At 36.7% G+C, this 14,634-nt stretch overlaps 1 protein-coding gene across 7 annotated transcripts in view; it reads left to right on the top strand.

Moving 5' to 3' along the window:
• Positions 1–14,634, top strand: part of TRPM6 (transient receptor potential cation channel subfamily M member 6) — a 92,564-nt gene that overhangs the window by 33,992 nt on the left and 43,938 nt on the right. For 2 of the 7 annotated variants that reach the window (XM_048931937.1, XM_048931935.1), the window contains exons 8-17: positions 138–312; positions 1,303–1,426; positions 2,248–2,320; positions 2,436–2,536; positions 8,030–8,164; positions 8,674–8,727; positions 10,799–10,939; positions 11,585–11,719; positions 12,623–12,903; positions 14,007–14,235. In XM_048931937.1, coding sequence (XP_048787894.1) covers positions 138–312; positions 1,303–1,426; positions 2,248–2,320; positions 2,436–2,536; positions 8,030–8,164; positions 8,674–8,727; positions 10,799–10,939; positions 11,585–11,719; positions 12,623–12,903; positions 14,007–14,235 — 1,448 coding nt within the window. Of the gene's footprint in view, positions 1–137; positions 317–1,302; positions 1,427–2,194; positions 2,321–2,435; positions 2,537–8,029; positions 8,165–8,495; positions 8,557–8,673; positions 8,728–10,798; positions 10,940–11,584; positions 11,720–12,011; positions 12,088–12,622; positions 12,904–14,006; positions 14,236–14,634 lie in introns of those variants that run through there. The other 5 variants (XM_048931936.1, XM_048931938.1, XR_007373982.1 and 2 more) reach the window with 5 other exon arrangements.

The following is a 14,634-nucleotide window of genomic DNA, read 5'->3' as shown; positions in this document are numbered from 1 at the left end:
ATCTGTTGAACTACGTACTTACTATGAGACTCCATCATGTATAATCTGTCTGGCAATGATCTTATTTCCTGATGATGTGGTTTTTTTGTGTGCACAACTGAGACCTAGTTGTAACTGGTAGGTGTGTTTTGAAACAGGAATGGGCCAAGGTGTACCCGTAGTTGGGTTGGTGGTGGAAGGAGATGCCAGTGTGATTCCAATGGTGTGGGAGTATGTAAGGACCAGCCCACCTGTCCCTGTGGTGGTCTATGAGGGCACTGGCAGAGCTGCTGATATTCTGGCTTTCACCCACAAACATACGGGTGATACAGGGTGAGTAGTGCATGATCTGCCATGCTGGGGGTGATGTAAAAATGCCCAAACCACAGAGATGATTTCTAATGCTTCTAATACCACTAGAGTGGGGTTAGTGAATGTAGGCTGTGAGGACTGAGGTAGGAAGAAGAATGATGTGCCTTGGGTTTGGCTTTGATTAACCCAGTGTTAATCTGTATTTGTAATTCTTGTTGTGATTGTTTTGTCACCTCCAGTGCAGTTCTTAGCTGCGGACTCTACATTCAACCCATTCTGATGCCAATTTTGTATGCAAAATGAAAATAAATAAATTTGTGAACTTGTGTAGCAAATTAATTTTTTTGTGTGAAAGTCAAAAGGGCTATTTACATAAAAGTTAATTAAAAAGAAACAAAACTGGATTTGTTCCAATTAAAAGATGACAATTTAGTAAGCTTCAGTTATTCATTGTATATATGCACTACTAATTTATTTGTAATCTTAATATCCTTTTCTGAGCATGCTATTTTTCTTTAACACATTGCAATGAGAAGTTTTTTCACTTTCTTTTCCTTCCGTATTTCTTGATCTTTAAAAAGAACTGGTTGTTTGAACAGGAGAGAAGAATATAAACAGCAATGTTAGCAGAGAGAAATAAGGGGAAAATGGGTGTAGAAAAAAAAAAGATACATTAAGATTAATAAACAAATAATGAGGAATTGAATTTATTTATAAATTAATATGAAGGAATGAAGATGATTGCTAAAATTTCAGTGATTGTTTGCTCTATATGCACAGACAGTCCCTTGAAAATTAACTTCTCATTTCTTTTATTTCCAGTATGTATGATCAGAGCAAATGTCTGTGTAAATAATAATTGATGTTATAGGATATCTTTGCCTTCTTTTATTGGACGAAGGAAGCAGTAAGACAGCTCTGCTCAGCACAGTTTTCTCCTCTTCCTTAGATGTTATTTGGACTGGGGAGAAGTAGCCAACAATATTTTAGCTTGTGTATCTCTTTTTTCAGGGAGCTGCGCCCTCAAGTGAAGCAGGAGGTTTTAGTAATGATTCAAAACATGTTTAGTTTGGGACAGAAACAGTCCAGTCATCTATTTCACATTCTGATGGAATGCATGGAGCACAGAAAGTCTGTGAGTGGGATTCATGCTCTGACTTTACAATATATTCATCTGCTGTAATCTTTTTTGCCCTTTTTGTGTTTGATTGACACCACAGTTGTAAACGTAATAATGTTATCCCTAAAATAAAAGTGACACAAAAGAGTCTGTGCTGATTTATATTTTAGGCAGCTCCACAGATGCTTCTTAGGAGTTAACTTTGGAAATCTCAGTGGCTGCTTATGAAATGACAACCTTTCTGATTTTAGTTGAGGGTAGGCATCTTTATTTTCACAAGAAAGATAAAGTAATTTTTACTTTTTAAATCATTTAGTAGTGTTTTCTTTGTAATTTGGAAGTGTTTATATCCATTCTTCTACTCATAATAGTATTGTGCTTGATTTTGTCACAGAGCATAGGGATTTTCAAAATATGCTGGCATGTTTAGTGACTTGTGAGCTCATTTAGGGCTGCCAAATATTTGTTTTAGGAATAATGACAGAGATTACTAAAATGGAAACTATCCATTCTGTTTTTGTTATTATTTGTTTTAATTTGTTAAAGTGTCTGTTCTCTACTTGGAAGCTGAGTAGTTATTTATCATATTGCATTTTTATATTTCAGAGCTTTAAAGCTAATTGGAAAGAAATAGACTCATGTTATTATGCAGTAGGTTGATGGCAGTTGGTCTTGGATGCTATTGCATTACATGCAAAATGGTACATTTCCTTTCTGAAACAAAGGAAAATTAGTCTGGGCTTTGCCAGTGTTTATGTTGGTGTGTATGATTTAATCTACCAGAGCCAAGAAGAAATAATCACACCTCAAATAGTGTACTTCTGCAATTCTAACAGATAACTATACTTGATGTGGAGTCTGAAGAACATCAAGACATTGATTTGTCAATTCTAACTGCACTCCTGAAAGGTACATATTTGAAAATACAGTTCTTGTCTGACATGCAGTCTTGTCAGCTTACCTTTCCAAAGCGAAGGAGTAATATCGATCGTGCAAACTGCTGGTTTTTTTACTTGTTTCCTAGGTACAAATATGTCTGCATCAGATCAGCTGAATTTGGCATTGGCTTGGAACCAGCTAGATATTGCCAAGAAACATATATTGGTTTATGGACAACACTGGAAGGTACTTTTATATTTTATTTTTTCACAGTGTCTTTACATTTTGTTGTGGTGACTGATTTGGCATAATTTGCATTTGTCAGGCTTTAGCTAAGGAGTGGTACGGTGCTTGGATTCAGTCTTCTGGAGTTATGATCTCTGATTTTGGAGAGTCATTGTCCTTAAAACTTCAAAGTGTTCAAATGCAGAGGGCATCACATGAAGAATCAAGTGCTGTGTTTACCTAGAAAAGAGATTCTTTCTAAAATTCCTATGTTTTTCACTGCTAGCCTTTCAAAATAGCTTCAGTGATCCTTCTGGATGTATATTTTTCAAGGCTGTGTTGACAATATCTGATTGTCATGGACATTTCTTTGTAATCCAGAGTACATTTTTTTCCTGAAAGACTTAACTCCTGAAGGAGTATTGTCTCTGTTTTCCTAGATCTAGGAAATTAGGATCTTCCAGGATCAATACTGAATACTTTATGGTATTGACAGGTAGAAGAAACTGTTGTTAATATGGCACTGTGGCTCAGCTTTGCAGAAAAAGACCCGGCAGACACCAAGGTGAATATGAGTCAGCAGCCCTTGCCATTTAGCAGGCTAAGGCCTAACAGTATTTTTAGCTGTGTTGGGCAGTGCTGCTAGCAGATCCAGAAAGGTGACCACTCTACTGAGGCACTGCTGAGGCTGCACTTGGACTGTGTCCATTTCTGGGTCCCCAAGTGCAAGAGAGATGTGGACCTACTAGAAGGAGTCCAACATGGGACCACAAATACGATTAAGAAACTGGAATATCTCTCCTATTAGGAAACGCTGAGAGTGCTGGGTCTTCCCACTGATTTCAAAAGTAAATTTTTTCTTAAAGAAATGACATCTGAAGCTCCCAAAACTACATTTTAAGTAAGTTTTGCCCTCTAAGAATTACAATATTGATTTTGCTATTCCGAGAACTTTTCAGACTAAATTTGGTATAACAGACAGTGAATATATGTATTTTGCTAATTGACCAAGTTGATTGCTTAACAAAAAAAAAAAGGCTTGAATTTATTGATCACTAGTTCTTATACATCTTCAGTGCACTCTTTATCCCTTTTTATACAACTCTGTGGTGTACAGAGCTGGATATGTGACTATTATGCTTGAGATGTTTGGGCATCTGTGAATTAAATTTGTTTCCTCTTCGGGCTCAGTTCACTATCCATGAAGTGTTGGTGATCACAGAATAATCTTGAGGAAAAAAATCAATAGTAAGAACGGTGATCAGTGCTCGCTGAAAAATAAAGAAGGAATTTTCCCAGTTATTTTTTGGTATTTGAATAGTGTGCAAATGATAAAGGGTGATCCAAATCTGAAACCATAAGACTAGATCAAGATGTTGAATAGCTGCCTGCTGAGTGAGCATTATTCACTGTGTGAACTGAGTGAGCTGGTTTCCCCTCTAGGAAAACACTGTATATGATTGTGCAGTGAGTAATTGTACCATTATTCATGGTGATGAATTATGTGATAGCTTTTGAGTGATTGACCACATAACCTTAATAGTATTTGTGCAACAGAGACTTTTGTTTTATGGGATACAAAAAAGAAGATATGGAAAAGATTTGTGTATAAACAAGTATGTGTACATATTCTTGCCTTAATGTTTTTTTTTATTATTTTTTTTTATTTTTTTTTTTAATATGCTATTATGCTTGACCCTATAAAGGGAACTGATTTTTTTCTGGTATCTTCATTCAAGATCTGTTTTATAACATGTATGTTTCTTTATTTGCATTTATTCTGGCAGTTCTTCAGTCTCACTGCAAGATATTGATAAACTTTATTTGCACTATTTGTGTAAGATATTGAGGAAGAACAGACAGCATCTATTCTTCCTGTTTTAAATTCTATGCTATTGTAGTAGCCAAAGTATTAAGCTTTTGCCATTTTTATCTCTGAAGATGTATTCTAACAAGGCCTGTGGGTCTGCATCATTCATTCATATTTATATATGTGGCAGGTTAAACATATTTTGAGCTGTAAATTAATATAACTGATACAAAAAGTTGAGAGGGAAGGCTGAGATCTTAAACTAAGAATGATAGATGTCAATGATTGTTTGCTGTGTGAAAATTTCATTTGATGCCATCTCTTCTTTGGGATGTGGGGAATAATGAGTAACAGTTTCTTAGTCCCTGCATGCCAGTAAACTAACTGGTGGTGTACCCGCTATTCAAGATGGGGTTCTTTGTTGAGATATTTGGTGAAATAGAAACATTTTTATATGATTCTGCATTAATTTAAGCATAAATAAATTGACTAGTATCTGTACACTGAGTATTTTCTGAGGTACTTTCAAGGCTGATATTGTGCAAGTGGATTATTATTTTTTTTTACTCAAGTGCACAGTATTTCATGATTGCCAATATTAAATTTCATCTTTTTTTTTTCTTTTTTTTTCTTTTTTGATTGGTTTGTTGGCCCAAATTTTGTGAGATTTTTCTGTTCTTTTTCACAACCAGTTTAGCTATTACGAGTATTTTTTGCCAAAGCAGTATTCAGTATGTGGGATTTTCTCAATGTCCGTTCTTCCTGTCACGTGGTTAGCTGTTAGTCAATTAGAAGACCTTCTGCCTTGTGACCACATAATTCATTTAGAACTCCTTTAAGAAAGTCATTGCTAACATAGTTTATGGAGATAATATGCTGTGATAGTCAGAAAGCCTTATTCTCAGTATCCAGGTAAAAATTCTAGTAGTTATGATTTCATTTTATGAAATAAATGTCTTGCTTTCTTTTACTCTATTGTATTTACCCATGTCTCTATTTTTGCTGTTTCATAACATATTTTAATTATATTTCTCCTTAGAAAGTTCTGACAATATTTACATACATAGATTGACAACTTTTGTTTATTTTAAAAAATTAGCATATTTTTCTACCATCTTCTATTATGCTGTTAGTAGGGCTAATTTCAGCTGTCTCTGCTTCCTGAGAGTGAGAAGCACCGTACTGACAATTTGCTACCATTTTACTCATGACTTCTAAAATCTTTTCTACTGTCAGATTAATTTGACACAGTTCCTTAGATTTATTTGCCCTAAAGAAAACTTTGTTGTAGGAACTTCCCCACTACACTGTGTAGTTTGGAATGAGGCAGTGAATCAATTTACTGTGTCTGTAATAACCTTATGCCTTTTCGTGTTTCTTTTACACCTTGATCATCATGGATTTTCTCCCCTGCTCCTCTCCTCTGCTTCAGATGTGTTTCAAAAAAGATCTGTCTGTGTGTTCCTATCTATTTCAGTACATTCGTTTGGCACCATTTTGAATGAAAAGTCATTTTCAAATAATGAATACATTCTCCTCTTCAAGTAAGATTTAAAGAACTTGTAATAAACAGCCCTCATGTCTCTCTTTGCTTCTCCAACAAGAAATTGCAAAGAAACATATTCCTGAAAATTTTCTTTCAACAAGGAGAAAACAATCTTAAATAACAGTATTTTCTTCACAAATTGTAAAAAAGACAAAACATATATATGCAAGTCTTTTTTGTTTTTTTTTTTTTTACCTAGATGCTCATTCAGCCAGTGCAATTGTAAGGGTATACAGTTTGTGCACAATTACTGCAGCTGGATGTTGAAATTTTTGAACACATTTTTAATCATCCGTTTAAGCGAGTGATTATTCATGCAGACATAGTATTTTTCTGTGCATTTAAGTGCTTTAAGGAAGTGTGTGACTATGCAGAAATTGTGGACGTTTCTTTTTAGCACTCTGGTCTTAAAAGTTGAGAAGTAAGGATTATGACCAGCTGTAACTACGTTTCTGCTTAAAGGTAATCTCAGTCTGGAATGGACTTTACAACAAAAAGCATCATTCTAGGAGTTACTGGATTGCTGTAAACCTCAGCAGTCAAACTTTCAGTGCAAGGAGTAACTGCTCCAGGAAATTTATACAAGAATAGACTTTGAGATATTTCTGAAAGAAGTACGAGTAATTCAGGAACACTGCACAAGGCTAGATAGTGATAGGACAAGGGGGAATGGTCTTAAACTGTGACAGGGAGGTTTAGGTTAGATGTTAGGAGGAAGTTTTTCACACAGAGGGTGGTGACACACTGAGGTTGCCCAAGGAGGTTGTGGATGCCCCATCCCTGGAGGCTCTGGGCAGCCTGGTCTGGTGGTTGGTGACCCTGCACACAGCAGGGGGTTGAAACTAGATGATCTTTGTGGTCCTTTTCAACCCAGGCCATTCTGTGATTCTATGATATGATTCTATGAAGTTATTTCTTTTCACTTTTATAACATTTGCTGGTTATCTTATACAGTCACACCCATGAAACTGAGTACATGCACAGAAGAGAGTACGTTTGCATTCCAACTTTGCACCTGTCCTGTTTGGGTGCCATCATTCTCATTCTGCTCACTGCACTGCATTTTCTGTGTATCTAAGTTCTGCAGATATCTTCTTATGTGTTCCTCATATATCCAGCTCCTTTGCTGTTTTGCATGTAGAAATCCCATTAAGCTGTGTGCAGGTAATGTGACTATAGTGTTTCAAAATTTGAACAGTGTTGTAGGTACAGCTCTGTTCTGCAGCATCTTTTAGAGACCTTATCCTAGTCCAGATTCTCTCTCATATGTGAAATCTGCTTTAGAGGACTTAAAATTCTACAGAGAGATCTTGAAATACAGTACCTTGAAGTGGCTCTCTTTCTGCCTGAAGCATTATCATACATTAGCTTCTAAAGTGAATTAGAGTAGGAGAGTATTATCCTACTGTAGAGTATAGTATTACAGAATCACAGAATCACAGAATGGCCAGGGTTGGAAAGGATCTCAAGAATCATGAATCTCCAACCCCCCTGTCACAGGCAAGGCCACCAACCTCCCCATTTAATACTAGACCAGGCTGCCCAGGGCCCCATCCAATCTGGCCTTGAACACCTCCAGGGATGGATGGGGCATCCACAGCCTCTCTGGGCAGCCTGTTGCAGCACCTCACCACTCTTCTGTAAAGAACTTCCCACTGACATCCAACCTAAATCTCCCCTCCCTCAACTTAAAACCATTTCCCCTTATCCTGCAGTTATCAACCCTTTCAAAAAGTTGATTCCCCTCCTGTCTGTAGGCTCCCTTTAGGTATTGAAAGGCTGCAATGAGGTCACCCTGCAGCCTTCTTTGCTCCAGGCTGAACAAGCCCAACTCCCTCAGCCTGTCTTCATATGGGAGGTGCTCCAGCCCCCTGATCATCTTTGTGTTCATGTGTTTTATCCAAGTTTGGTTGTATAATCTTCTGTAAAAGTCCTTTTAGACAGTGGGTTTATGAGACTCTGTTGTACTCCCCCTCACTACTGGATTTTTTCGTGAGGATGCTTCCTCCAGCATATTTTTCTTTCATATTGTGTGCTGGAAGTACACATAAAGATGAATCATTGTGATAAAGAGTTTCTCAGCAGTTCAGGATTTTTTTTTTCATCTCCAAAATAAGATGGTTTTCCAGGCTTTCCCTCTGTCTCTGTCCTTCTCAAGGTTGGTGCATTGGAACAAGCAATGCTGGATGCTTTAGTGATGGACCGTGTGGATTTTGTAAAGCTGTTAATAGAGCATGGAGTGAACATGCACCGTTTTCTTACCATATCTCGTCTGGATGAGCTCTACAATACAGTGAGTATTGTAGTGCCTTACAGAAGGCACACAGATGACTTTGGATAAAAATATGTAGAAAGATTACTGTTCTGCTTAACAGATTAGCCCACATTTTTTACAAAAGGCTTTGGAAAAAAAATTGGAAATTAATGTTTTTCAATGATTTTTTTTTTTTAAATGAAGAATGTGTCCCATCTTTTTATTTTTCAGTTCATTGACTTAAACCAGACTGAATATTCACTTGAAGCTTATGAAAAGTATACTCTAATTTTAGTCTGGTATTTGATGTATGATTATCTTGCTGGAAATGGTATGCTATTTAACCAAAGTTATACTTGCTTCTTTTTAGCATATGTCAAGATTGAAGATTGTGGAAGTGCTGCAGATTGATGATCAATTATTTTGAATAGGTTTGTGGAAGAAAATGAATCACAGTGGTGTATTCTGAAGATCTTCAAGCTTCTTTGATTTTCAAATGTAGAGAGACATGCTGGTTTACTTTTTTTTTTTTTCTTTTCACATAACAGAAACAAGGACCATCCAATTTACTTTTGCAGCACCTTATTCGAGATGTGAAACAGGTAATGGATATAGGAAAAGCTGAGGAGCTAAAATAGTAACTTAAAAGTTTCAGTGTCCAGTGGTACCCTGCTATTAGACAATACTGGGGAATACAAAATAGTAGAAACGATGAATTCATTACTAAAACCCTTTATCTACTAAATAGTTTTATCCTCATCCCACTAATACCCCCAAGCAATTAACTAACCTTCTACTGCATTTTCCCCAGAGTCCAGTACCTTAATTTCAAAGCTCGGCAGTTCATATAGATCAGACTGTCTATTTCTTGAATTACTGAAATGACATTATGAAGTGGTTGCACAAAAGATTTAGTAAATTAGTGCAATAATTATACTTACTGCTGTCAAGTTTTTTCCCCCTAAAGCTAAAGAAAGATTTTCCTTGTTAAGCAGTAACAGAAAGACGTTGTGACAACGTATATATTAATGTGCTGCAGAGTCCTGAAGAACAGAAGGTGGCAGTGGATGACTACTGCACAGAGCTCTGTCTGAATTAGTTCAGTGGAAGCCTTATTATTTAGCTACATTTAATTTATTTTTTATTACCATTATCTATTGTACCTGACAGCTTTGCTTAGTCGGGAAAAGATGAGCAATTCTTTCTGCGTCTAGTCTCCACTACAGGAAATGCCTAGATACAAAACTGTGTTAATTGGCTAATTCTTTCTAAGGCATGAATACTAAGATAAGAAAGAAAAAACAAACAAACAAAAACAAACAACAACAACAAAAAAAACAAAGATGACTGCTTGCAGAATTCTCTGATTTCATGTATCTCGGATCTTATCTCTCATCTCTTATCTCATCTTATCTCGGATTTCTGAGATAAGTTTATTTTTGTAGATAACCTTCATGTTAATGCTGCTGTGCAGCATGTTCTGCTTTTTATGGCAAGCTGTCCTTTCCCATGCTGATGGAAATATTTGAGGTCTAATTTATGTGGTGAAGAGAGAGATTCACAATCTCGAAAATATATTCTACCTTTCCACACTAAGAATACTTTCTCCATTAATGTGACCAGCTTTGTTGCTGGTGTTTGAGCATAAATACACTGTAGCTTGCCCTACAAGCATAATATATATGGTTTTTTTTCATGCAAAGCAGTACCTACGGATACAGATAATCATAAATACTGGTCTATCCCTTAATGCCAAGCATTAAGAGCAAGCCAAGCCCTATCCTGTGAGATATGCCCCAGAATACTCAGTGTGTTTGTTGGTGCCCCTTGTTCTCAGGAATGGATAGCATTAACTGGTTATCCTGAGGGTTGCCAGTGAAGTTTCCTGAAAAACGCTCAGCCTAATGAAGAAAATGGCTTTTCACAGTCAGAGAGGTGTAGACTGCTGGGAATATATAAAACCTCTGATGCTGTACAGGAAGGCCCATTTTTAAAATCCAAGAGTTATGGTTTAAGGTTTTGCTGATAATCTTTGTCATCCATATGACAGATAACCTGTTTTTCAAATAATTTGTCACAAAGCTTGTGTCTTGGAAGTGCGTTTAATGTAAGCAGGCAATCAGTGGTGTTTTAAACACAAGTGGTGACAGACTTGGAAGATACATATAATGAATGTGGAAGTGAAGCTTTTGTTTTAGTTGTCATGGTAGTCTTGAGCCTCTACAAGAGACTCCAGTCTCCTGGAATTACTCTACAATATTAAATATATTCATCATCTACTACTTTGTTTTTAATGAATTGGTTTAATGAGCAAATTGTACAATGCCAGTTGTCTCTTGTTATCAGAAAAAATATTTTTATCTGTCTGTCTGGTAAGTATCAGTGAGTATTCTGAAGTAAATTACTCTCACCATTGAATACAGCTGGTCTTGTGTATGTCCCTATGTGACATGTATGCAGTGTACAGCAGATGTCACACTTTTAGGCTAAAAATATCAGTGTGCCTTATTTTCTCTTTCTCAGAGAAATTCCATATGCCTAAAGAACGTGTACTCTTTCTGACAGATGCCAGAGCTGTCAGTTGCACCTTCTACCAGAATTCCCTCATAGTAACAAGTGTTGAATGTTGCATATAATAACATCATGAAATTCTTGTGACATTTGGTGTTTCAGAGCACACTTCCCTCAGATAATAGGATATCCTTGATTGATGTTGGGTTGGTGATAGAGTATCTCCTTGGGGAAGCTTATCGAAGCAGCTACACAAGGAAACACTTCCGAGTTCTGTACAATAATCTCTGCAGAAAGCACAAGGTAAATTCTGTGAAATGCTTACCATGGGGAGCCAAGAAAAGTCATAGCGTGACACCTGAAAACAGCTCAGGATGTCATTGTGGTTTGTTTGAAGACCATAAGTTAAGTATATTCTATGCTTGACAGGTCTATAAACTTGTCAGCTGAGGAGAGATTGGAAATGGACCAGGCAAACGCACCTGATATCTAGACAAAATGTTAGATATGCTATCATTTGCGTAAAATGGTCAGCAGAAAGTTCAGGGAAATTTTTGTCTGTTAAAGAACTTGTGGAACCTTTCATAAAGATAGGCATTTGGAAAAGTATCCAGTTTGGGCGATTCAATTGTAGCAAAAACTCTGTGTAGAGGACTGTGTGTTACTGGGGAAATATGTATGTCATCTTTCAGAGAATTAGAGATATATGTATGATTTAAATTTCAAAATTAAATGTCAAACAGGCCATTTTTATCTTGACAGTATGTGCTCCTACTGTAGTTACAATGGTGGCTGACTCAAGTAGTCTCTGAATAACTCAGAGGCACCATCAAAACCAGCATTAAATACTGGTTACTAATTATAATTCATTACTAATAAATAATGAATAAATTTCATCCCTAATTTGATTTTTTGCATGTGTGTTTTGTGGTCTGCATTTTCATCTAGAGAGTGCTCTCCAGCTTTTCGCAGAACCTGTCTCATTCCCTTCATCAGAGCAATCAGATGGGTAGCAGAATGGGATCTCCTGAAAATACCTTGCATTCTCAGTTCTTCAGAACAGCACAACCTTACAAATGCAAGGTAATGTAATTGTTCTGAACTGTTCTTAGAACTAATTAGTCTACTGATCAGTTTTCTGAAAGATTTGCTGAAGACATATACTTGCAGGCTGTTACTTTGTTATAAGTTTTTATTGCCTATTTTTTATAAAGTAACGTACTCCTCCCATGATACTTTGTGACCTTAATCCACTTCTGGATAAGGGCTTTTATTCACTAAAGTAAATAAAATCCGTGGCATTCAGTTGTGGCTGGAAGTCTTCATATTTGGAAATAGCAGTAGGAATTTTCTGATTTTCCCTGTTTTTTCTCAGGATTGCTTATAAAAGTAACTGCACTAAGAGATACAGTTCTGATATCTTGAAAATGGCAACAATATTTTCTATCAAGGAAAGAATGTTAAAAGAGCAAAGGTCACCACATAGGTATTACGTATCTGGTATGTAACCATGAAGTTACACGAGTTCAATTGGTTTTATTAGAACTGAGCCAGGATGAACTCACTTTAGCAAGACTTTCTTTGCCTTTAGCAGAGAATACCCAGATAGGAATGTGTAGAAACTCTACAATATATGTGTGGCAGACAGTAAAAAGTAACTTTAACTATTTTAAGTCCTTTGGCTACATTTGATTTTCCTCTTGCTTTTTCTCTTGTCGTGACTCAAGTACATAAAAGTAGTATCTTGGTGTTTCAGGGACTGGAGACAAGGGATGGCAGTAAATGGAAGGAGTGTTTTTCCTCTGCAGATGTTATCCCTTCTTAGCACTAGTAATCTGACTATAATATTAGCTATGGTTTATGACTTAGATATATGTGAAAACCAAACACTTGACTATTTGCAATTTGGGTTTGCTTGCAGTTTTCTTTACATGAGCCTCAACCATTCACAGAGATTTTTTTTTTTTTTTTTAAACAAATTTATAGGAAAAATCAACTGGTTTCCATAAGTCTAAGAAGAAATTAAAAGAGAATATAAAATTTGCAGAAAACTATGAGTCATCTGGTTTTATCTACCCCTATAATGACCTCCTGGTTTGGGCAGTTTTAATGAGAAGACAGAAGATGGCAATGTTCTTCTGGCAGCACGGAGAGGAAGCCATGGTCAAAGCGGTTGTGGCTTGTAAACTCTACAGGGCAATGGCACATGAAGCTAAACAGAGCAACATGATGGATGACACTTCAGAAGAACTTAAGAAGTACTCAAAGTATGAGTTCTCCCTTTTTCTTAATCCACAAGGAGTGCTTAAGATTAGTGATTCTGCAGACTGTAGAGTGTAAAATACCTTCAGCTGTGCATTGTTTATAGCATACAGTGGAGCTCTGTATTAGTGCACAGTCTAATCAAGTGTTAAGGGAAATCTACTAGCGTGTAATCTAGTTGCACAGTTGAAAATGAAAATATAGGTGAGAAATACATATCTCACTGCTAAATGGTTAAGTGGAAAGTTGAAATTTCCTTTGTGGCTTCCCTTATCAGCTTTATTTGTGAAAAAGCCATTATGGTACAACTGTATTAAACTTTTCAAACCAGCGCTAACAGTTGGTAATAAGCAAAGTAAAACCAGTCCTTAAGTCCTGCTTTGTGTAACACATAAAAGGAAGTATTTTCCTGAAATATCTGAGTAAATGAAAAATGAAGTCCAAGAATTTTCTTCAAGTTTGTTATATCATTTCAGGGTTTCCTATGGCTTTGTAACTATAATTCCTCCAATTCAGAGTACAGTAAATTGTTCTGGCTTGTTACGTGTATAAGTCCAAAGTTTAATTTAAAGGAAGGTATATCTTCTGGCGGAGTCTCCTCAACAAAAATGTTATAGGAACTATTGTAATAGAAGAGGTTTTTACAACTATCTGCTTTGCTTCCTCACAGTGATGAGTTGCTGAAGGAAATGCACAGCATTTTATAGGATCCATTTTGATCACTGAATGAGGTTAGGAACAAAACAATTAAAAAAATTAGAAAACAAGATGTCGCAAAAGTCTATGATTAGAACTAAATAATTACATTTACCCCCCAAATTATTTTTTACTCTATATATGGTATTTATCTATATTACTGGATGTTGTGTTGAGGGACATGGTTTAGTAGGAGCTATTGGGAATAGGTGAACGGTTGGACTGAGTGATCTTTTAGGTCTTTTCCAACCTTAGTGATTCTATGATTCTATATTGATAAAGCAATGTGAGCAGTGGGAGAAGACATACTGTGATTTTTCACTGAACTTTAGTTAATGGAACTCTTTGCAGTAGTAATTCTGAGTTTTGACAGGTCCCTGTTATTGTGACTGATAATTCTTTTCTGTTCTAGGGAATTTGGGCAGCTTGCTTTAGATATATTGGAGAAAGCATTCAAACAAAATGAACAAATGGCCATGAAGTTGCTGACCTATGAGCTGAAAAACTGGAGCAACTCGACATGCTTAAAACTGGCAGTGTCTGTGGGCCTTCGGCCTTTTGTGTCTCATACTTGTACACAGATGCTGCTGACTGATATGTGGATGGGACGTCTGAAGATGCGGAAGAACTCCTGGTTTAAGGTAATATCACTCTAACTTTCTGAGCACTTAGACGCTGTTCAAGTGCTTTATATGTGTCTGCATGGTTATGAACTAGTCCAATGTAGATATGCCTGAGCATGGATTGGACTGTGCACACCTGGGAAAGAAAAGAAAGACAGGGGAAGGGAGGACAGTGTTTGCTTTGGTTTTACTTCTTTGCAAAAGCAAGTTGGGGAGTAGAAGGTGAATGCATATTCTGAGTTGACTCTGTTCCCATCTCCTCAGCATCCTCTAATCCCTCCCCACCTGCTCTCACTGCACTGCATTGCTGGTTCTCTGAGAATCTAGAGCAGTGGGTAGTTCTTCACAGACAGTAGGAGTGTGATGTGGCAGTTCCTGCTGTAGTGACTCCTTCCCAGGCCATGGAGTAGCTCTGCT

This window comes from Lagopus muta, chromosome Z (assembly GCF_023343835.1).
Source record: "Lagopus muta isolate bLagMut1 chromosome Z, bLagMut1 primary, whole genome shotgun sequence".
In the NCBI taxonomy this organism is placed as follows: Eukaryota; Metazoa; Chordata; class Aves; order Galliformes; family Phasianidae; genus Lagopus; species Lagopus muta.
This window is presented reverse-complemented; position numbering and strand designations above follow the sequence as displayed.